This window comes from Primulina huaijiensis, chromosome 4 (assembly GCF_012295235.1).
Source record: "Primulina huaijiensis isolate GDHJ02 chromosome 4, ASM1229523v2, whole genome shotgun sequence".
Lineage (NCBI taxonomy): Eukaryota > Viridiplantae > Streptophyta > Magnoliopsida > Lamiales > Gesneriaceae > Primulina > Primulina huaijiensis.
In genome coordinates, this window is record NC_133309.1 from 2,084,397 (window position 1) to 2,108,532 (window position 24,136).

Sequence of the window (24,136 nt, forward strand, 5' to 3'; positions counted from 1 at the left end):
TCATCAATGGATTCTTAAGAGACCATTAAGGAGCTGAGTGTAACCTACGGATGTCCATCGGAAGAAGTTGTCACCACCAAAACAGCCACGGAAATCGAAATAGAGGCTCAAATCAACTTACACCAGCTATAAATATGTTCCGACGCTGTGTAGCCCCTCAACAGCGCAGATCCGATGTTCTGAATTTTTCCTACATTAACTTAAGTTGTGTTTGGATCGAGAGATTCTGTATTTTTTTTACTAGATTTAAATGAGGATTGAAATCGTCCAAGGATTTGATTATCAGCGTGGGAAGTGGATTTGAAGCAAAAAAGTTTGTTTTGGCCACACAAAATATTTGAAATCATTCGTTCTAATTTTGAGTCAATACAGTGGATATGAGATATGGATTTGAAATTAAATCATCTCAAATCCTTTAAATTCAACCTAGAAAGATTTCCCTACAATGTATTCTTTCATTCGCGAACCTAATATCGTCAAAATATAAGTTGCATAGCAAGTTGTCCTTGGTTAAAATTCCCATGAACTTTGGTACAAACTTCATGCTTGATGGAGTATCTTATATTAGCTAACAGTCACTAGTTATACGGCTAACGATTATAAAATATATTTATAAAGATTTTAAAAACACAAATGTAGTTTTACTGCGCTGCAAACTGTTTGGTTGTCGTCGTTTTATGCTAGAGGACATCGTCTCCTCGATCATTTTATTGTACATAAATAAGTACAGATCCCAAATAAAACGTTCATCCAACAAGGCAATTACAAATTAGCTTGAGTTCCTTCATTATCCAGCTTCTAGCATTCGACAGCAGCCCTGAAAACAGTGTACAATGTGCACATCCGTAGAGAAGCAAGATGTACAATTAGTACCTTAACCCTTTACTTGATTTTAACTAATTAATCGATATGCATTTTGCTCTTCAGTTTAAAAGTTACTAGTAAATCAAATACCATACATAGAACACGTCTAAACCAGCTCAAAATTGCTCATACTTATACATAGCAACTTCAAAAAATCAATAGAAGGACCCGGTGAGTGTATAATTTCGCCATTGTCATGCGAGGATTTTCAGATAATAACAGCACAAAAGCATTCACAAGATCCTCTTCATTATTCACGAGAGAGTTCTCCACTTAACATGCAAATGAAAGAGGAATTATAGTGATTTGATTTCAACAATTTGACAATGAATTAATCCAACTACCACAAACAAAAAGGGGAGAGAGAGAGAGTACCTAGTGGTGATCATCATGACCTTCCCAAGGATGCCTCCAGCCCTGGGAACATGGTAGAAACAAAATTCAGAGAACCATTGTATTTGCCAAGATTCCCCAAAAAAATAGGTAAAAAAATATCGAAACTCACCAATACCACAGGACCATCTTTTTTTGCTCTATAGAGAATCCAAAACCTAAAAATCAAAATGTTTATAATATCAAGGACAGATTGAAGTACATGAGAGAAAGCTGCCGCCATTCAGCTTGGTAGTCTAGTTATGTAGACTCCCACCAACTTTTTATCGAATTTTTCACTCTTCCAAAAGTTATCATTGATTGTAATAATGCAACTCACATTTTTAAATTGTAAGTGCACTATCTCGATCGGCATTTTCGATGCTAATACAAACCTAACAATATAAAATACCACTCCATGCAATGGCATTATGAGAGGAGAAGGTTACACAGATGTCACAACTCACGGGGCTCACCATAAGCACCAATAATACTCAATACAGATAGGAGTTCAATTCAAACCTATTGTTTTTCATATATTGAGTATTTTCAGATGTAGAGACTCTTTAAATCAAGCATTAATCCTCATAAATGAGACTAGAGTATACATAATGATCTCTAAGTAGGGCAAAGGTGAGATAAAAACTAATAAATAATTGTATCAATCATAGTTTGATTCCAAATCATGTGTTTTAGTTACTGTAGCCCATAACCAATCATAAGTTAACTAGATCACGTCAAAGACAATTACAAAAAGAATTAAGGAGATTAATTGTGAAAAACAAGGCACAAGGCTTTTGCAAAATATTGTGAATTCGCATCATGAACAATGATAAACATCAGCTTTAAGAGGAAAAAAAGAAATATAAATTTAATAAAAATGAACGAACTCTTACTTACAGGAACCATCTAAGCAAAACACTTCAACTTTAAAAGCTGGAATGTACAACAAAAATTTATACGATTCTCCCATGAAGGCATTGAATTTAAGACATAGGGCAATAAAACCCGTATCTCAGGAACATTTCGCTGTTCCTACTGAGACAAACACAATCTTAGAAATAACTTTCCGTCAAATCACTCACGGTGTCCAAAGTTTGATCAGGAGACGGAATTCTGTAATCCCTGTTACTGAAGAAAGAAAGACGCAGAGCATGCAAGTTCTTGGCTCACGGTAAGGTTAGGATTCAGCTCAAGAAAATACTAGACACGGCAAAGCTAACCTTTCATCAATAATCTTGCACACAAAGCAATTCGAAACACTAAATATTACGTGGGTAAATATAGAGTGGATAGCAGTACTAACATTCAGATCAAATTCCAAATCAATCCAGCAGATCCCGAGTTATGTCCCCCCAAAATCAAACACATCTATCAAAAATACAAACTCCCGACACATAAATTCCAATCAGAAAGCCATAAATTCAGAAGAAACAAAAACAACTGACAAATTATCGTCAAAATCAGTTCCAATTACGAACATAGAGATCAAAAATAAAAAAACTAACTACACATTTCCCAGACCTAATCGATCGTAACTGAGCGTTGTACAAATATACGCGAAAAAAGATCATTACCACATGACGGCACACATGCCTTTCCCAGTTATGGTATGCCAGCGCTTGGGCTGATGCAAAGTCACCCCTTTGTACGTGACGCCATGGCCGTGCCCTCCTCCCATTTTCTCCAAATGTTAGGGTTTACACTGATTATCAGATGATAATGGCGATTTGAGGCAAACAGAAAATGAGGATTCTGTCAAATTCTCAGTCCATCCCTTAATTATTACTTTTTCCCAATTTGACCCTTACTTTTAAGTTTTGATCACTTTTTCATTGAGAATGTTGTGACATTGCATACGTGAGTACCATATCAACATTCCATCCGTGTCAACAATAATTCAGAAAAATGACTGAAATTCAAAAATGTTAGTGAATTAAAGCTATAATTTGATAATAGATAACATCAAAATCGTAAAATATAGATTTACAAAAGACGTAATTTTTCCTTTTAATCTCAAATATGTAAGGTCGAAATTTGCAGACACTTATTTTTCAAAAAATCATTTATGTTGATATTATTATTATTTTATGCTAGTTTAGTTACTTTGATTGTGTTAACCGAGTACTGAATTTTGAATCAATCAATCAATTTTATTTTATTTTAATTTAGGCAAAAACTTGTGTGAGACGATTTCACAGGTCGTATTTTGTTAGACAGATATCTTATTTGTGTCATCCATGAAAAAATATTACTTTTTATGCTAAGAGTATTATTTTTTATCGTGAATATCGGTAGGATTGACCCGTCTCACAGATAAAGATTCGTGAGATCGTCTCACAATAGATCTATTCTTTTATTTATTCACATTTTTTTAAAACAAGATTCTCAAATATTTTTTTTTAGCTTGCATAATGAAAAGCAATATGATTAAGCCTGAAGGAAAAGCTTTGCTTTGGATAAAAAGGTGAAAAAAAGATCAGTTTTTATTATATTAAACGCAAAAAAAAGTGTGAAAAACGTGATTAAACTCGATTAAGCATGAGGTTTTAAATGAAATTTTGAGTTAAATTTTAATTTTTTATTTTAAGTTAATTTTAATTTTAATTTGGTTTTTACACAAAATTTAAATTTTAAATATTTGATAATATGAGTTTTTTTTTAAATAAAAAAAAAACCTTAAAACACCTAAATGCCCTATAATGGTTAGTTGTGAGAGTAAAAAATTTATAGAATTTATTGTTTAATTTAAAATTATGTGTGTTTATGAGTTGTTGGATATAAGTAATTGATATCATATAATTAAAATTATTTTTCTTATTTAATCTCGTACTAAATATGCTTAAATATGACAATTTTGAAACTTGACTTTGCCATTTCATCAAGCTTAATGTTTTTTTTTTATAACTTTGGTGAAAATATATTTAATATTAAAAAAATTCAATTCCACCCAAGCTCTTTTGTAGTGAAATTCATGTGACAAAACCTTTGTAAAAGTGAAACAAGTACAACAAAAATACATCAAACAACAAAGGAAGGCCAAAGAATGCCAAAGCAAACAAAGAGAATACAGAACAAATTTCTGTTACAACTGATCATAATTCTTTTCAGGAGAACCAACCACAAATCGCACGTCGAAGATCTTTTCGATATATACAACATATGGAGAACATCCGATCAGTATAACAGAATATGAAGCACACAGAAGACGACTCCAGCATAATGTGACGTTATAACACGCCGGTTACATAATAGTTGGAAGTTCAATTACAGAAACCAAAAATCCTCATCAGAGAAAATGGTGAGGTGACCAACATAAATGGTCGTCAAGTATACTCGCAAGTCACAATAGACCGACAAGTTCACGGATGAAATGTTTTCATCTCATTACAAAGATAATGGAAGAAGCATCCTCCGGTTCCTCTTTCGAGCCAGTTTTATTTGCTTTGTAATTTTCATGCATAAGATTAATAGCAGTGTAACACAAAATAAAATAACAGCAAGCCTCAAATGCTTGAGATGTAAGGAAACTGCCGAGAAAACTAGGAATGCTAAAATCACGAGTTCCCATAAAACAAAGATCGCAACATCAACCCTGCAATCATATAGGAGAAAAAAAGCCACACATTAAAAGGAAAGTTGGCATAGACAATTTAGTAGAAGTAAATAAGCAATCACTTGGTGTATAAATAGAAATGCAATAAATTTACAAAGACTACAACTCAAATGTCCATCTGGTCAGTTTTAAAAAAAATTGTTTATCTGGTCGTCATGCGACTTTTGAATGAAACAATCCATCTCACCAAAGTTACAAGTAAACAATTATAACATATTTCGACAACCAAGAAATAGGTCATTAGCATGCTTTCTTTCAATGCTTTTGTCTACCATCCAAACAAATGAATCATTCATAAAAATTTTACCAACCAAACAATTTTATCTTGGGAATTTATACGATAACAAGAACTACTGTAAGACTTGCAGCTATTAATGCAGTTTGTGAAGCAATTTTGCTGAGAACAATTCTTGAAAATTCATCACAAAATTTGACTGGCACTACAATTTTTTCTTACAACGTGTCTACAATAGATGTGACTAAAAATACAGACTTCCATAGAAAAATGAGACACGTAGAACTCCAGGAGCATTTTATAAAAACTCTAGTATATGATAGAAAAATTTAGCTGAATCATGTTATAACAAAGAGAATATTGGTATCCGTGCCCAGCCCAAAATCTGTTTCATTAGAAAAGTAGTGATTCTCAAATACACTATGAAAATAAAGGAGGGTGTCAAAAAATCAATAATCCGTGCTGTGTGTGAACGGCAAACTACTCGGACGAGCATGCAATTCAAATAATAGAATATTTCATCATCGAATAAGTTGATAAGATAAAATAGTTTCATCAATTATAATTTTATAAATGAACGATCTGTTTCATAGTAATTGAAAAAATGAGTTAGGAGTGATCCCTGCACTTGGTGACACTCCAAGACCCAATGGTTTAGCTGACATACACTTGGGAAACGCTCAGCCTAGGAGATGCTTCGTTTGTGCTAGAAAATATCAAATCACGTCGTGAAAATACTACAAAAATAAAACAAAAAGCATTTAACTTTGACAAACCCATGTCATTACTGAAAATTTTCTCCCCACCTAATCCACAACAAGACTGGTTAACTAGGCTGTCTGATGAGCCTAGAAGATCTAAAAGTGAGCTCAAGGGGAACCCAATGTACTTAATTAAAGAAGGAAGACTCACGAGTCACGAATTGTTAGTGGCTTATGAATAAACCGATAAAGTATTTGTTTTACTTTGAATAAGTCTTGTTAATTGTCACCGTTAGTGGCCTTAGTTTTAGGAATTGGTTGTTTTTTTTCTTTTGTATTTGAACTCCTCTGGAAGAGCAGAAAGTGGAAAGCTTTTCAATAAACAAATTATTTTCTTTGAAGTTTAGTTCTCACCATGAGCAGAATTACATTTTAGCACCATTATTTAGTCTTTGGTGGAGACCTATCAATTGGCACCAGAGCAGGTTCATATGGGCAGCAATAAAGAGAGGATCGAGAAGTTGGAGGCTGGGCTTGGAGGGCTCCAAGACAGATTCAGTAAAATGGAGATCGACATTACGCGACCACGATTTTCATCATAGTTAGCTAAATTGGTGTTTCCGCGATTCTCAGGAAATTATCCAATGGAATGATTAACAAAAGCAATTCTTTGACTTTCAAGGTACTACCGAGACACAAAATGTGGCATTGGCCTCATTCTACCTTGAAGGCGAGGCTAATCAATGATGACAATGGTTACGTAAGTCCTTTCAAGAACAAGATAGGGAAGTGACATAGACTATCTTTCACCACGAACAATGGGTGCGGTTTGGTCCAATTGAATGTGAAGACTTTGATGAAGCACTATCCAGAGTCAAACAAATTGGCTTTTTATGTGAGTATCATAGTGAGTATCATAAGGAATTCAATAGACTGGGAAATCAAGTGTAGGGTTGGAAACCGAAGGCATTGGTTAGAACATTCATGAGAGGCCTTAAAATGACATAGCAAATGGCATTTGGATGTTCAAACCAAAGTCTTTAAAAGAAGCCATATTAGTCTTGCCCGGATGAGAAATGACAAGCTAGTTCGCCAAAGAAAAGACACAAGTCCACTTCAATAAATCCACAGCGAATTTCTCTTCTCCAACAAAATCCAGGTTGCTTCGCCTATGAAAATGCTCACTTGAGATGAGATGCAAAAAAGAAGAGCACAAGGACTATGCTTTGACTGTGATGAGAAACTCACGCCTGGTCATAGGTGTAAAGGGCCTCAACTTCTGTTGCTAGAAGGCAGAAATGTGTTAGGTAAAGTGGGGCCATTATATTTAATGCTAAGCGTGTCAAATTTGAATGGCTGATTAGTTTGTGCCGGCAGAAAAAGAAAATGTTTCCTTTGTTCATACGGAGGATTGCACCTATAAATAAGTGCATCCTTCGTATTGTAAAATCATCCCAATCAAAAGTTCTTAAGCATCATAAAATAAAGAGAGCAAAGAAAAAAGAGAGTTGATTTTTTTTGTTCTCTTGTGTGAGTTAGAGAAAATATTTTCTAGGTTATACTCGGGTTGGGAGTGTGAGATATTTAGTGTATTATTGTATACACTTGTTGTAATATTTCTCCTGTTATAAAAGATCTGCAGTAGCTCCGTGGACGTAGCCTATCTTGGGTGAACCACGTAAATCCTTGTGTTCTTGCTGATTATTTTATTCCGCATTTTTTTTATCATTACGATCGTTATCGCTTCGGTGTAATTAGCCAACAAAGGAAACTTTTTCCTTTTCTGCCGCCACAAACTAATCAACCATTCAAATTTGACACGTGTATCATTAAATATAGTGGCCTCACTTTACCTAACATTTCTTCCACTTGAAGACTTGATTTCAATTATGTTTCCACACCATCATTGCAGCAGCTCATATATCTCCATTTATACTTGCAGTCCAACTGAAGTTGAACACAACTTCAGTTTGTCAATGGTTACCGTCTTCTTGAGCATATCAGCTGGATTTTTACTTCCAGGAATCTTCTCCAGCATCAAGACTCCATCTTCCAGCACTGATCTGCTGAAATGGTACCTAACCTGTATATGCTTTGTCCTAGCATGATAAACATGATTTTTTTTTTTTTTTTTAGCACTCTGACTCTCACAATGTAACGTGTTACCTTCAAGCTTCTGGCCCAATTCTTCCAAAAAAGATCTCAACCATATCATATCTTTGCTAGCTTCTGTAACTGCAACATACTCAGCTTCAGTAGTTGAAAGCGCAACTATCTTTTGCAACTTAGATATCCATCTTACTGTCGTACCACCTAATGTGAACGCATACACAGTGGTACTTTTCCTACCATATAGGTCACCACCCATGTCGCCATCGACAAAAATTTGTAAACCCAAATTTGATCTTTTGAAGCACAAAGATTAACTAGCAGTACCTTTCAAGTACCTCAGAATCCTTTTAACTGCTTCCCAGTGCTGTTTTCGTGGATTGCTCATAAACCTGCTCACAACTCCCACTGTATGTAATATGTCTTTGGTTATCTTTTCTGGGATGACCAAAACCGAAAAATCATTCGGAGCAGAGATGTAATCTTCAATGAGCAAGTTCTTTACAAGGACAAGTCAGACATTGGAACAGAAGAGGAAAGTTCTGAAGTCAAGAATAAAGATGAAGTGTCATTGACAGATATTCCTGTGAATGAATCAAAAAGCAATAACCAGGAAGATGAAGAATCAACTGCACATGATGATAACCCAAAAACTTCGGTGATTGAACTCAGTAGATCTTCGAGAACAATTAGACCACCTGAGATATACTTCCCTGCACTTCACTATATTTTACTGACAGACAAAGGTGAACCGGAGACCTATGAAGAGACTATGAAAAATGGCGATTCAATCAAGTGGGAGTTAGCCATGGAAGATGAGATGGATTCACTGTCATCCAACCAGACGTGAGAGTTGACAGAACTTCTGCAAGGTAACAAGACATTACATAACAAGTGGGTGTACCGGTTAAAAGAAGAACATGATGGTAGCAAGAGGTACAAGACAAGACTTGTTGTAAAAGGTTTTCAACAAAACGAAGTCATTAATTACACTGAGATTTTCTCTCCGGTGGTTAAGTTAACCACAATTAGGACTGTACTCGGATTAGTGGCAAAAGAAAATTTACATATGGAGCAGTTAGATGTAAAGACGGCATTTCTTCATAGTGACCTAGATGAATAAATTTATATGAAGCAGCCACATGGCTTTGAAGTACGGGGAAAATAGAAAATGATGTGCAAACTTCAGAAGAGCTTGTATGGTATCAAACAAGCTCCAAGACAGTGGAACAAGAATTTTGATGGATTCATGAGTAATAATGGTTTCCTGAGGTGTCAAGCTGATCACTGTTGTTATGTGAAGAAGTTTGACAGTTCTTATATCATTATACTGCTATATGTAGATGATATGTTGATCGCAGGAGCTTGTCTGGAGGAGATTGATAAACTCAAGAAAGAGTTATCAAAAGAATTTTCTACGAAGGATTTGGGTGCTGCAAAACAAATCCTTGGAATGAGGATATTTAGAGATCAGGTGAATGGAATCTTGAAGTTGTCTCAAGAAGAGTACATGAAAAAGGAGGTTAACAGATTTAACATGGATGAAGCTAAACATGTGAGTACTCCTTTGGCTAGTCATTTTATACTAACCAAAGCGCAATCACCTTCGACGGAGCAGGTTTATATGAACAAGGTTCCTTATGCTTCTGATGTCGGAAACCTCATGTATGCAATGGTGTGCACTAGACCAGACATAACACATACAGTGGGATTTGTGAGCAGGTTTATGAGCAATCCAGGAAAACAGCACTGGGAAGCAGTTAAATAGATTATGGGGTACTTGAAAGGTACTGCTAGTTTATATTTGTGCCTCAAAAGATCAAATTTGGGTTTACAAGGTTTTGTCGATGTCGACATGGGTGGTGACCTAGATGGCAGGAAAAGTACCACTGGGTATGTGTTCACATTAGGAGGTATGACAGTAAGTTGGGTATCTAAGTTGCAAAAGTTAGTTGCGCTTTTAACTACTGAAGCTGAGTATGTTGCAGTTACAGAAGCTAGCAAAGAGATAAGATGGTTGAGATCTTTTTTGGAAGAATTGGGCCAGAAGCTTGAAGGTAACACGTTACATTGTGAGAGCCAGAGTGCTATTCATTTAGCAAAAAATCATGTTTATCATGCTAGGACAAAGCATATACAGGTTAGGTACCATTTCATCATATCAGTGCTGGAAGATGGAGTCTTGATGCTGGAGAAGATTCCTGGAAGTAAAAATCCAGCTGATATGCTCACGAAGACGATAACCATTGACAAACTGAAGTTTTGTTCAACTTCAGTTGGACTGCAAGTATAAATGAAGATATATGAGTTGCTGCAATGATGGTGTGAAGACATGATTGAAATCAAGTCTTCAAGTGGGAGAAATGTTAGGTAAAGTGGGGCTATTATATTTAATGCTAAACGTGTCAAATTTGAATGGTTGATTAGTTTGTGCCGACAGAAAAGGAAAACGTTTCCTTTGTTCATACGGAAGATTGCACCTATAAATAAGAGCATCCTTTGTATTGTAAAATCATCTCAATCAGAAGCTCTTAAGTATCATAAAATAAAGAGAGCAAAGAAAAAAAAGAGTTTTTTTTTTGTTATCTTGTGTGAGTTAGAGAAAATATTTTCTCAGTTATACTCGGGTTGGGAGTGTGAGATATTTGGTTTATTATTGTATACATTTGTTGTAATATTTCTCATGTTATAAAAGATCTACAGTAGCTCAGTGGACGTAGCCTATCTTGGGTGAACCACGTAAATCCTTGTGTTCTTGCTGATTATTTTATTCCGCATTTTTTATCATCACGATCGTTATCGTTTCGGTTTAATTACCCAACATAATGAAGCTTCCGACGATGAAGAGATAGTCATCAGTGTGAACCTTGATGACAAGGTTCATGTCAATGGAGCTGGGATTGATGAGCCAAGAAGATCCAAAATGGTGCCCAAGAGGAACCCAAAGTACTTTAATTAATGAATGAAGACTCAAGAGCTGTTAGTGACTTATTAATAAATCAATAAAGTACATGTTTTACTTTGAATAAGTCTTGTTGATTGTCGTTGATAGCTTAAAATTTGATGTTATTTCTCTTTCGTATTCAAACTCCTCTGCAAGAGCAGAAAGAGGCAAGCTTTTCAATAAAAAAAATTATATTCTTTGAGGTTTAATTCTCACCCTGAGCATAATTATATTTTGGCACTATCATTTAGGTTTTTTGTTGGGACCTATCACTCTCTCTATTCCTCAACCACAACAGCACTAAAGCTTTTTCTGAGGTGAAAAAAATTCAGTTTATGCTGAAATTCTAAGTGCATCCACCTAGGATTACAAGTTCAAGGCTTAGGAGCTTCCAATGTAGTTAACAAAAAAAAAAACAACGAAATGATAAGCAACACTTCCAAATGGATAATATATTCTGAGATATTCAAACCACAATCCGGTATTATCAAAATTCAATATAGTTAATAGAAAAAAAAAATCACCCTAACATCCTTAAATTATTCAGTTAGAAATTACCAAATGTGCGAGACCTCAAGGTAATAAATTGCAGCAAACATCCATTAACACACACATTCTCAAGATATATGTGACATAAACTACAAAATGATCCTCTCGTAAAAATTTCTATAAATTGTCAAATTCAAATTGGAAATAAACAATTGAAATGGTAAGCATTGAAAAATAAAAATGAAAAAAAATATATAAATACCTAGAAGAGATGACTTTGGAGGTCGAGGAGAAAAAGGAGACAGAAGCCCAGTCATATTTGGATCGAATCTGATACTCTCTCAGCTGCTTCGCCAGTTTCGACCGCGTTATCATCCTCCTTATCTCCACGCACCACCGTCCCTCCGCCCTTCCCCTTTTTCTATTCCTCCTTACTCTATTCAATTAAGTTATATCACGACGAAATATTGCTCGCGGAGTTGTGCGCCGGTGCAAGAAAGCCTCATGACGGCGGCACCGGTTTTGATGTCAAATTTTTTTTATTGTTGTTTTATTATTATATTATATTAAATTGATAATTATCTGCAAAAATTAACAATAAATACATATGTGAAGTGTGTGTATTTTTTTCTGACAAGGAATTTAAAAGAAATTTGACAATTCAATTTGGATAGAAAATTAACAATAAATCATCTCAAACATCATGGCTTCGGATCGTTTTCAATTAATATCGGTAGGGTTGACCCGTCTCACAGATAAAGATTCGTGAGATCGTTTCACAAGAGACATACTCAGCATTTTTTTCTATGAATATAGTTATTGACATTTTAATTTCGCTGTTACTACTGATGATTTTTGTTTCCATTTTTTTTTCATTTTGTCGAGTTAATTTCCTCATTTTTTGTTGCTAACCTAGAGATAAGAGAATCATATACAATTTGCAAAGAAATCCAGATTTCACATTTGACACGCTCTCGTGTCTAATATATATATGTTTAATTTTTATGTAAAAAAACAAATATATAATAGCAATAAATATAAAATAAGTATTCTACAAATTAGTTGGATATCTATATACCTAAATCTTATAATTTTTTAATTATTAAATTAAATAAGAAAAAATATTGATTTACCTTTGATTAGTGGGGATTTATGCTCTGATTATGTAAGAAGGATGGAATTGAAATACCACAAAACTATGAGGAGCAATTTAAAGATGAAATCAATGTAGGGACTGAAAAGGAATTTACACCGAAATCGTGCTTCTCAAGTCAGCGAGATCTCTCTAGATTCGTTCTGAAGTATGACGATTCTAAGCTTCCCTTTGCGCTTATTTGCCTTTTAGCCTCGCCGACTGCCTTTTTCGCTCTTCCTTCCGAAGCATTTATTCGGCTTCAAATTCCTGAAACTTCGGACGTATCGACTATCCTCAATCGTGTTTTCGACGAATTTAAGGTTCGATTTGATGGATTTCTCATGTAACTATTATTGAGTTGTTGTTTTTTTTTCCCTTGAAATCCGTTATAATTGCAAACCCTAGGGGCAGATTCAAATGATTTGCTGCCTGTGAACTGATTATTTCCTTTTGTTGCCATCTGATGAATTTTACCTTGCTGTAAAATCAGAATGTGTGTTTTTGTTGACTCCTGTTGCTTGAATGCCTTCTTTAGCTTGTGTTTTGGCATTGAAATTGATTCTGAAAATCCCTGGTTCTTTGGTTTAGTTAACTTGATATTTGAATTATTTTATGAATAAGGTATGCTAGCGGTACATTTAACTGTTTTGGATTTGGATAGGTTTGTGCAGTTTTTAATCGCCTTCTTTTTATATTTTTGTAAAATTTGTCTTTGTAAGAAAATTTGGAAATGATAAGAACTTGTTAGTTTGTATTAATGCACTGCAGTTGGAACGGGGTTCTTGTATTTTTTTTTTGGTGCCTCCAGGTGATTTTACATTGGCAGATTAGCTTGTTTATTAGTTTTCATTATCTGATTGTATGATTCGTAAATGGAGGAAAGATAAAGATATAAGAGGAAACACTAAGAAGAAGAAGAAAAAGAGCAGTCTGATCGCTAAGTTGATGCCGGAACTTTGAATAAATGGAGATGATATATAAATTACACTTTTTCATGAGTTGATGAGAGGATGTTGTATTCTTTCCTTTGGTGTTTTGTCAAAGACAGTGTCCTGGAACTTATCAGTTATCACTATGGCATAGTTTCCCTTAGTTGCAAGATTGATTAATCTCAATAGATAAATGTAGAGGTTACTGGGTCTCTGGTTTTTCCCTCCCTCTTAATGGTAATTTATCTTCTACACCTGAAAAGGTCCTGAGCATTTCATATGAATAGATGTGCTTTGTGAAATCTTTTCAAATTTGTTGGTTTCCTTCTTTCCCTGTCCTTTTTGCTTTGGTTGTTGGGGGGTTGCGGCCAGGATGCCCTGCCTTACACTACCAATTTTTTTGCACAAAAAATACTCTCTCTATCCTTATTGATGACTTTTGCCAACTTTCCTCTTTTGGTTTCCTCGGCAGAACTGAATTCCTTGGATTTTAAAGTGACTGACTTTGGTTTATGTTCCATACCAGTGTGGTAGTTGACAGAACACACTTTTTGTGACAGAGTTGTGAGGTTCTTGTCAGTTGAAAAATCATTTACCCTGGAGAAAAAGTAAACGAGTTTCCCATTTTGCAGTTTTTATATATGTTTAATTTAATGGATCTGGGAGTTTCATTGGCTTACTGTTTTATTCTTGATATTTCACATTCTTATGGCAGTCTTGCATGTTATTTATCTAGAATATGTGGTATTGATTGGATTGTAGGTACACCTTGCTCTTCATATTACATGGCAGATCAGCAGCTGCATGAGGGATCAAGTACGAGCAATGTCTCTGGCGGAAATTCTGAATCAATTGTTGAGCTCAATATTAAGACGTTGGATTCACAGATTTACAGCTTTGAAGTGGATAAGAATGTGAATTCTTGTTATATCTTGTCTCGGTTTTTTAGCTATGCAACTCCCTAAAAAAGAAAGAAAGAAAAATCAATACGGCAGGCGTTTCTTGTGGCCTATACTTTCCCTGCAATCTTTATGTTTTAAGATACGTTTCTCTGTATAGACATTTTGAATTTGTTTCTACAAGCAGAAAAGAACTTGACACTTCTACATCAGAGACCAGAGTTTGTTAATGGATTTTACTCGAAACCTCTTCATCTTTTTTTAGATACATGAATTTTTCATTAGTTCATTGTTACCTTGTAGAAATTAAATACAAATATAATGAAGTACTTTGGAGGTGTATAAAATGCAAATATAAACAAAGCACCTTGGAAATTGTATGAAATACAAATGTATATAATGCACTTTGGAGGATCTATATTTTAAAATGATTTTTGCTTTTTCTTTTTCTTTTTCTTGTAAAGTATGTTCATATTGTTATTAGACGAAGCCTTTTGTCTTGTTTATTAACTTTTTCTTAATTGTCGTCTAACAACTTGTAGTTCTACTTGATCTCAGATAGGAATATTAGCGTTCAAGGAGAAAATAGCAGGTCAAAGTGGTGTCCCTGTTGGGCAGCAACGGCTCATTTTTAGGGGCAAAGTCTTGAAGGATGGTCACCTTCTTTCTGAATACAGTATCCTGTGGGTTGTGACATTATTTCCGTTGTCTAGTGGAACTTTAATTTTGTTATGGGCTAATGATATCTAGGAAGGGCTTGATTGTGACTTCACTTTATCTTTCCATTGATTATATCTTCGTGGCGCCATCCATAACAATGTAATAGATGTTGAAAATGGGGATACCTTACATCTAGTTGAAAGGCAGCCACAGCCTTCTATTGGATCTGGCACTGGAGAGGCAACACCAAGTAATGTCGGTAGCAGAGGTAGTAACACGAGTTCATTGTTAATAAGTTTGACCTGTTCTATATGTGGCTAGGTATGGTCTTTTTTTTCCCATTTTCCATCTCTGTTTCATTTTGTGGTTTGCAGGACAGGATTCTGCTGCTGGTGGATCGCGCGGTCGTATTGGGCAAATCGCTCATAGTGTAGTATTAGGGACTGTAAATGTTGGGGATTCTGGGGAAGCTGTTGTACCAGATATAAGTCGGGTCCGTTGTTTGGTTTTGCTTGAATGCTACATACATTATTTTTTTAAAATTTAAATTAAACCATGTAAGTTTATCATCTTTTATTGCAAATTTTACTCTTGCATATTCTATAGGTCATTGGGGCAGTGTTGAATTCAATCGGAATAGGCAACCTTGCATCAGGAATGCAACCTAATGTCCAGGTAGTAGGTCTTTTGCTTTGTAAGTACTGCTGCAGAGTTTGTGTGTGTACCAAATACTGAATTTCCTTGATGAGTCTATTGTTATTCCACTTCTAGGAATTTTTTTAAGATTTGTCATATGATGGTAGCTGTGTGGTTCCTATCGCTGTGCATTCTCAAAATAGAGTAAATGTAATCTACTTGAATTTTTCTGTTTCTGGCATCTCCAGCTTTATGTACGTATGAGTTTATTGCCTTACATTTGTTGTTGGCAAGTGAAAATTTTCACATTCAAAGTACTTTAGTAAGTGTTGAATCTTTTCTTTTATTCAGTTTTGATTTTTGTCTCTCATTTCTTGTTACTGAATTTTTTGTGTGGATTTTATGTGTGTTCATAAATATCTCGAGTCAAAGCATTGTATTTTCAGATTCTTAGATGAGAGAAGTAATGGACAGCAACATATGATTTTCCTTGAGCCAAGACACTCTGCTGGCTTTTGGTTGGAATTTCTCGACGAGAAATTTTGTTGCTACGTTTTTTAAAGTAACTATGCTAAGGATTTTTTTAAAGGTGATTTGATGTTTTGTTATTTGATGGCGTTTCTTGTAGACGAACAAAGCCTATCCAATTCTAACCTGGACCTTTCTGTTAATTTGCACCGCATCCCAACTTCCCCAGCCGTTACTATCCAATCAATGCTCACCTTTCTTTTGGATAAAACTGAATTGCCTTCTATCTTGTGAAACTGTAATGTTTGTGTTGTAACTTTGTTGGGGATGATTAGGATTTATGATGCGTATTATGGATGTAGATTGGATATAATATCTGTCTGGCTTTGTCTTGAAATGATAATATTGAAGATTGAATACCAAGGAAAGAAAGCTACCCAATCATTTGTTTGTCCAATGTCATTGTAAATGTTATACAATCCACACTTAATAACATGGATGTTTGTTTAAAAGGAAAATGGAATGTCAATTTGATTAGCTATTTGAATTGATGCCATTTTTTTGCCTCCTGTTTCCCGTTATGTCGATTTTTTCTATCCTTTGAGTTCTTAAACATTTAGCGAGCTAATGGCAGTCATTTCTTAGGTTCAGCCATCGCAAGGACATGAAACAGAAGGATCGCAGGCTAATGGTGGAAGTCAAAGTCGGGGTGGGAATCAGTCTGTCCCTTGGCAATCCATGAACGGCCATTCCAATGCTATGCCAATTCCATTAGGGGCTATGATTGCAGTTCCATCACTTAACATGGTAGAAAAAGATTGTTTTTTTGGCCTAAGCTTTCTATAAGTTTTACTCTGTGTTAATCAATTTTTTTGTTGGGTTTTCGGTTTTCCACACTAGCCAATTCCTGATTCACTGAATACTCTTACCGAATATATGAACCGAATGGGACTGGCTTTATCTCAAAATGGTAATAGTTTATAATTTTTTTATTACGTGTTCTCTTGAAATTTCACTTACTAATACTTCTATCTCTTAATTTAGCTGATCAACACAACCAATCTTCTGCTGCTACCAGTGATTTACCCACCATCGAATTACCTACAAATGCTCGTGGTGTACCCACTGTTGAGGCCCTGAGCATTGTTCTACGACATGCCCAGCGTCTTCTTAATGACCATGCTGTTGCAGCATTAGCTGTATGTACCCTAATGAGATTGTACTCTCCTATATCTTGACTGTGTTTTTCTTGTAAGTTGATTTGTTGGTTATTGTAAGGCTTATTCTTTACCAAAAGGCGTTCTTAAGCTTTCCTTCCTTACTTTTATGCTACACGTGATAGAACTTTCTTAAAGCCTCATGTCCTGGGTTCAGTTTCTCCAATGCTTCTGGATAGTATTTCTCTTTTTTTCGTTTCCTGCAGCTTATTAAACTGGATAAATATACAAGGCAAGGGAAAACTTACAAATTAATACTTTTCATTTTGGTGTGCTTTACCGGATTACACAGAGCACGTCTATCCTGTCAAACTCTTTATGTCAAGCAGTCACTCCCGTCTAAATGCTGGGTATCCTACTCGACGACTATATTACTTAGTTAAAAAATGTTACCCTGGTCCACAGTTTTACAAACTTCTACATATGGCTTTAGATGAGGAATTCCTTAGTTTGCAACTGTTCTGGATGTTTAGTTACACCTATCAGGTCTTCTTAATATTTGCTAGACTTATATGCAGTGAAAAAACAGTTTTGACCTTCTTACGAAGAAATTATTTCCCATGTAGTCTTACATTACTTTCTGAGTACTTTTGTAATCTGCCGCAATATTGTAGCGTTCTGCTGGGCGCGTAGAACAAGAGGGGACATCCTCAGATCCTACAGTGAGAGGGCAGATTCAGACAGAACTAATGCGGTTAGGTGTTGCTATGCAACACTTGGGTTCACTTTTTCTAGAATTGGGAAGGACAATTTTGACTCTTCGCATGGGACAATCTGAGGTATGTCCTGTTCCCTGATCTCAACAGCTGGACATTTTTTGATGGTTAACCATCATCGATCTTCCTGTGCTCACGCAGGCTGAATCTTTTGTAAATGCTGGGCCTGCTGTTTATATATCTCCCTCAGGACCAAACCCAATCATGGTTCAGGTTTGTGATTTGAACAGTTTTGTTCACAATTTTAATCTGTAGCTCACATGTTCCATAAAATGTTGCTTATTTTCCAGAACATGCATCTGTGCTGGAGAATGTTCTGTTGTCAAACTAGATTAATCAGGCTTGGTATTTAACTTGAATAAAATTTTTAAATATTTATATGATTCTAATTCCATGGAATTTTTTTCCCATTCTTTGACTTTTTCTGCATTATTCTATACAAGAAAATACAGGATACTGAAATCTTCCTGAATATTCTTTTGGGTAAAAATAATTTTGTAAAGCAGAAACTGCCTATTTATAGGTGCTACTTTCCGTGGAATCTTTTATTTTATTCCATTTCATTATGTCTTTTGTTGGTATTTGATAATTAATGCAAGCAGATGTGATCTTATGTTCATTTGCAGCCATTTCCTCTTCAAACCAGCCCCCTTTTTGGTGGCCCGACCAGCGGTGCTGCAAATCCAGTGGCCATGGGTCCAGTTGGAGTTGGTAACGCTCCAAGGAATGTAAATATTCATATTCATACTGGTACGGGGCGTTTAAGATATATATTGTATCAATCATTTTTTGTTCGGATGAAACACTCACATTTGACAATTCACTCATAATCAGGAGCATCACTGGTGCCTATGGTTTCTCCAGATAACAGAGAAGGTTCACAAGGAGAACGTGCTAGTGGATCAGATTCTGGTCCAGCACGCATCCTGTCTGGGCTGAATGTCGGCGCAACTGCTGTTCCTTCGCTACCTGCTGTGGTTCCGAGTACTGGTCCCATACAACTTGGTGTTGGTGTTTCACAGCCTCCTGAGTCTAATTCAGCGGTTGTAGCTGAAATAAATGCTCAAGTAAGAAATTTAGTTGCTAACATGCGCAGCCAGATCCATGCCCCTTTAGGTGAGCATTCCTTTTGGTGCCAATACATTATTCTGTAATATGTGATCTACTCTGAAATCTTTTGTATTTGATGGGGGTCAATCAGATGGTTTGAGCGGTCAAAGACAACCTGTCGATTCTGGTGCTAGAAATGATGATATGGCTGGTAGGGGAGTTGGTGATGCTGGTCAAACTTTGCCCCATGAGATGAATGATCAGAAGGTTGGTCTATCTTGGGGAATGGGAAAGATTAGTTTTTTTCATTCCAAGGATGATGTGCTGACCTTTTTTGAATTGTCAGGCACAACCTGAATTCCACCAGCCCCATACTACGGAGTTGCTAAGCTCCAATGATGAGCCTTCCACCAGCACTAAGGAGAGCTCCCATAACCCGTCTTATACATCAGAACATGCTGAAAACCTTGAGGGTTCTACAATATCCAATCATGGCAATGATAATATTGTTGGTTCTGCAGGTGTTCCCCTTGGATTGGGTCTGGGAGGTCTCCAGCCTAAGGTACTTTTTTGCCATTTTGATAACGTTTTCGGTATTGTTGGGGGACGGGCCACATTTAGAAGGTTTTGCATATGTATAATCCGAATCTCTGTGTGACTTGCTGGTTGAAGACTCTGGACAATTTGTCAGAAGGTTTTTCTCATTGTCATGCATTACATTCTTAGGAAATTATGCATTACTTTATGTTACCTATCTCCAAATCCTTGGTTGATTTATTTAAATATTATTATCTATTGATTTTTTCATAATGGTATTTGGTTCCCCATCATCATTTAGTTATGGCACAATGGATAATAGTCGATTGATTGCAGCAATATATACTTTATTCAACGTCACTGTCTTTGTGGGGTATGTGTAATATATTTTTCGTTGTGTTGTGCTTGTATCTGATGATTACATTGTATAAATGAGTTGTAGAGGCGAGATAGGCAAAGGGGGCAAGCAAAGAACAGTACTGGTGCAACTGCTTCTGATCAGAACCAGCAATCAAGAGCAGTTGGACAACAGGTTTTGCAATCTCTGGCTTCACTTCCAACTAGGAGAAACGAGAACATTTCTGCACCTGGGCAATCACCTGACCATTCCAGGGGGGTCATAGGTAGTGTGTCTACAGCAAGAGAAAGTGCTGATGGCCCAGTTGATGTAGCCAACGCAATGTCTGAGGTTCTTCAAAGCCCTGCGTTAGACGGGCTATTGGCTGGAGTCTCACGACAAACTGGGATTGGTTCCCCTGATATGATGAGAAATATGTTACAGCAGTTCACTCAAAATCCTGCTATGAGGAATACGATGAATCAGATTGCTCAACAGATTGACAGCCACGATCTCGGAAACATGTTTGCTGGTATGGGTGGAGGACAAGGTGGTGGGATTGATTTGGCAAGTATGATGCAACAAATGATGCCTATTGTTTCTCAAGCACTTGGAGGCATTTCATCTGCATCTCAGGGGAGCTTTGTCACAGAACCGGTTTTATCGGAGAGTAGGACGAGAAGGGATATGACACCCAATAGAATCAATACTCAGGTTTGAATCAAAATGATCTAGACTATCATCTGATTTTTAAGTCAAAACTTGGATAAGTTAAGAGGACACATTTTCTGAAACTAGTTAATTATCCGTGGAACTTGCATGCCAGTTAAAGTATGTCATTTACCTTCAAACCTTTTTATGTGTTTGGAATTATTGTAGTTTTAATTCCCTAGACTTGATTATCAGTTTTTTTTTTTTTGAAGTTATTGCTTGTTGTGGCCTTAGTAAAATATAAAAACAGTGAAAATGTGATTTCTTGGAGAGATTCTTTCATTCCGGTAGTTGATTTTGGAAATTCTTTTGACTGACAAGGTATATATTTCTTAAATTTTATCTGCAGATTGATATCCAACAAGTAGTTCAGACACTTGAAAACCCAAGTTCTCCTGAAGAAATTTTCCGCTCTCTGGCTGGTACTGCTGTGGGCGTTTTTGGTGATACTACTGCTGGTGAAAGTATTATAAACGATGTCTGCAGTCAAGAAGGGCTTGTGCAGGTTAGCCAACTGTCTCTTACTATTTAGGACAACTATCAGTCTATTTATTTTACATACTTCTGAGAAATGTAAATGCGTATGCGTGAAACCGCCAACTGAAATAGAAAAGAATCAATTGATATTTCACCCTCATATATGTCCTCGAATAATTTCAACGCTAGATATTTTGATTTACGATCGCTCTCATCCTGGTGATACTTCACAGGAGTTTGTTGAGATGCTCCGCCGTGATGTTTCTGGGAGACTTGAGGATGACAAGTGATTGTTAGGACACAGGTATTTTTGGGGATGTTATTTCGACATACGGTGTGCTGCTTGATACTTTAAAAAGGTTGGTTTTCCTGCATTTCTTATTGATTTGTCCTTGATTCTTGCATTTTAGTGTGCTATGTGATTGGAAAACAGAATGTTTGTAAAATTCATATTTGAATCTAGCTCTACAGATATACTACTGCCTCAAATTTTGGAAATTGGCTCTCATATCTTTACTGCTGCATTTGCTTGTTGGAAATGAAAAAGTTGAAATTAATTTGTGATTTTTTTTTTTGTTGTAATTTTTAATGTTATTCTAAAATGATTGAAGACTAGTTTTCCGAGAGTTGATGAAGTCCTTTCCACCACTTGAGTGAAAATACGAAAATCACCACAAAAAGTTCATAAAAGTATAAAGAAATTGCTCCAAAATGCTATCGTGATATCGAGCATTTAAAATTACTATTTTTGCTTAAATTAGTTTTTGTTAATATAATATTTCTTTTATTTTTTTTGACCGACAAATAAAATCGTATTACACGATAATAATTATAAAAAAAAAAAAAAAGATACAAGCAACTGGGGTACTCCCCCACGTCCGCTGTCTCTCTCAATGCACACTATTCGACGGGTTGGAAAAGTTGAATTTTTTTTAACAAGATATCCTTCAAATCTAATATTAGTATATACTTAAAAAGAAAGTTGTCAAATATTTGATAAAATTATTATTGCATGACTAAAAAAATTGAGTATATATTTGATCACCAAATAATATAATAAAAAAATACCCAACGCTTATATCTATATATATTTTTTATTAAATATTAGTGAATATATTTTAAAAAAAATACTAAATCTTCCAAAATTGTCCTCACAAATTAGGAGATACTAGTACATCGCATAGTAACATTATTTGACGTTAATTTTTTTTTGTTAAACGAAATTAAAAATAGTTTTTAATAATATATTTTGTATATTAGAAGTGATGTTATAATTTAAAAAACCAAAGTATAAATAAAAATAAATTAATATATTATTGAAATATGATAGTTATAGATAAACAAAAAAATTTACTAAAATGGTCAGCTTCGACTAGACGTGGATACTAGCTTCCCGGAACTGGACGATCGATGAGGGGCTGGGGAAGTTATTGCAACCATGACGGGAAAATGGTGAAATAAGCAGTCACGGAACCAATGGATGAGTTGAGTTATATGGGATCATGCACTTAGATATACAAAAGTTGCTAGCTGATTTAGCAATAATATCTCTTCAGCGTGTTATATGAACGACATTTGAAGTATCCAACGAGTTAGCGAATTCGATGTTTCTTACCATGCACTATTCTGTTGGGTGCCTTGAAATTTTTCATTTTGACTGGTCAATCTTGTAATTAATGATTTGATCATACGTTAATAAAGTTACATGTTTTTCAGTCAACAAATATATTAAAATAAGTTTTTTTTTTTAAAAAAATATTTTTAATTAAATTAATTTGTAATTTTATAAGGATATTTTTTTAGAAAAAAAATTACACTATGATCAGTGGCGGAGCCAGGAATATGACTCTACTCGAGCTAAAATTTTAAACTCTAAATCTTTTAATATTTTAAATTGATCTACCCGAACTAATATCAAATTTATCCAAAATTATACAAAAATTTACATAAAATTTTTTTAAAAAATTTAGGGCCACCCGGGATTGGAGTGTGGCTCGCCACTGATTACGACCCTATAATTAGTTACTCTAGACAACTCATGTATTATAATAACTAGTCGTTGAGGTTCAAGCGTTACGTGTGTAACATAATATGCAAATATTATGTATGAAATGAATATAATATATTTATATTTTAACGTATTTCAATATAAATGATGTTTAATATTACAAAACAAATACTCAAAACATTATATTTTATCCCAAATTGTTTGACATTACAAACTCAAAATATTAATTTAATTAATTAAAAATTGTTCATTTATATAATTAACCAAATACATTGCACTAAAAGATATTTTAGAAAAATTCAAAATTATACAATGACCCCAAACAATTCTAAATTTCTGAGCTATAGAAGTAGTGTAAGGCCCGAGATGTTATCAATTTTATGAGACCCCGAAAAGAAAATATTATTGATGACATTTTTGTAATTAAGTGGAAAAATACTTAATTTAAATTTATGGCAATTTTGTAATTAAGTGGAAAAATAATTGATTTAAATTTGATGGCAATTTCGTAATTATTGGGGGCCGAATTGTAAATAGTGAAAAGTTGAGGGACTAAAGTGCAAATATGGAAAATTGAGTGGACACATGTCTTCACCTTGCAACTTAAATGTTAATCTTCATTTCCAATTTCACATTCCCGAGAGAAAATCGAGAAGCTCCATCAATTAATCCTCAACGTTTCCTTACACCATAGAAATTTTATTGTATGACATCCGGTTATCAGAATTTGAATCCGAACACAGTTCTGTAATCCTTTCGACGCGAGCTACAGCAGGACGTAAGTTTTATTGAGTTCTGTTATCATTTGAAATTATGATATTGGAGAAATTATTATTTGATCATTATTATGTGTTCTGGGAATACTACACATCGTAGAATCGAAGTCAGATCGAAGAACAGATTGATTATGGAATTGTTATGAATTTCTGATTATATGGACTTGAAACCGGACAGATTTAGATTATTGATTGATTACAGATTGTATCGGATATGTGTTATGATTTGTAATTGATATTTGTTGATATG

The 24,136-nt window shown here is 35.1% G+C and overlaps 3 protein-coding genes across 4 annotated transcripts; 1 reads left to right on the forward strand and 2 right to left on the reverse strand.

The window, feature by feature from the left end:
• Positions 1–488: 488 nt before the first annotated feature.
• Positions 489–3,038, reverse strand: LOC140975178 (NADH dehydrogenase [ubiquinone] 1 beta subcomplex subunit 2). The gene is made up of 4 exons (XM_073438745.1): positions 2,814–3,038; positions 1,370–1,415; positions 1,240–1,281; positions 489–817 (listed from the first exon to the last, which is right to left on the reverse strand). The coding sequence occupies exons 1-3, from the start codon at positions 2,915–2,917 to the stop codon at positions 1,240–1,242; spliced, it is 192 nt and encodes a 63-aa protein (XP_073294846.1). The 5' UTR covers positions 2,918–3,038; the 3' UTR covers positions 489–817.
• A 1,201-nt stretch (positions 3,039–4,239) lies between these two features.
• On the reverse strand, positions 4,240–11,872 carry LOC140975179 (uncharacterized). The gene is made up of 2 exons (XM_073438747.1): positions 11,593–11,872; positions 4,240–4,831 (listed from the first exon to the last, which is right to left on the reverse strand). Exons 1-2 carry the CDS (start codon positions 11,703–11,705, stop codon positions 4,624–4,626), a joined length of 321 nt encoding a protein of 106 aa, XP_073294848.1. The 5' UTR covers positions 11,706–11,872; the 3' UTR covers positions 4,240–4,623.
• Positions 11,873–12,627: 755 nt separating this feature from the next.
• LOC140975180 (uncharacterized) lies at positions 12,628–21,668 on the forward strand. 2 transcript variants are annotated; one of them, XM_073438748.1, is made up of 18 exons: positions 12,628–12,785; positions 14,157–14,308; positions 14,852–14,969; positions 15,120–15,221; positions 15,328–15,446; positions 15,560–15,628; positions 16,703–16,864; positions 16,958–17,027; positions 17,102–17,256; positions 17,889–18,053; positions 18,132–18,203; positions 18,617–18,740; positions 18,825–19,106; positions 19,192–19,307; positions 19,387–19,602; positions 20,020–20,628; positions 20,975–21,130; positions 21,336–21,668. In XM_073438748.1, exons 2-18 carry the CDS (start codon positions 14,180–14,182, stop codon positions 21,390–21,392), a joined length of 2,721 nt encoding a protein of 906 aa, XP_073294849.1. In that variant the 5' UTR covers positions 12,628–12,785; positions 14,157–14,179; the 3' UTR covers positions 21,393–21,668. The 2 variants fall into 2 exon arrangements, with proteins under 2 accessions (XP_073294849.1, XP_073294850.1); XM_073438749.1 differs by having other exon boundaries at positions 16,709–16,864.
• Positions 21,669–24,136: the final 2,468 nt, after the last annotated feature.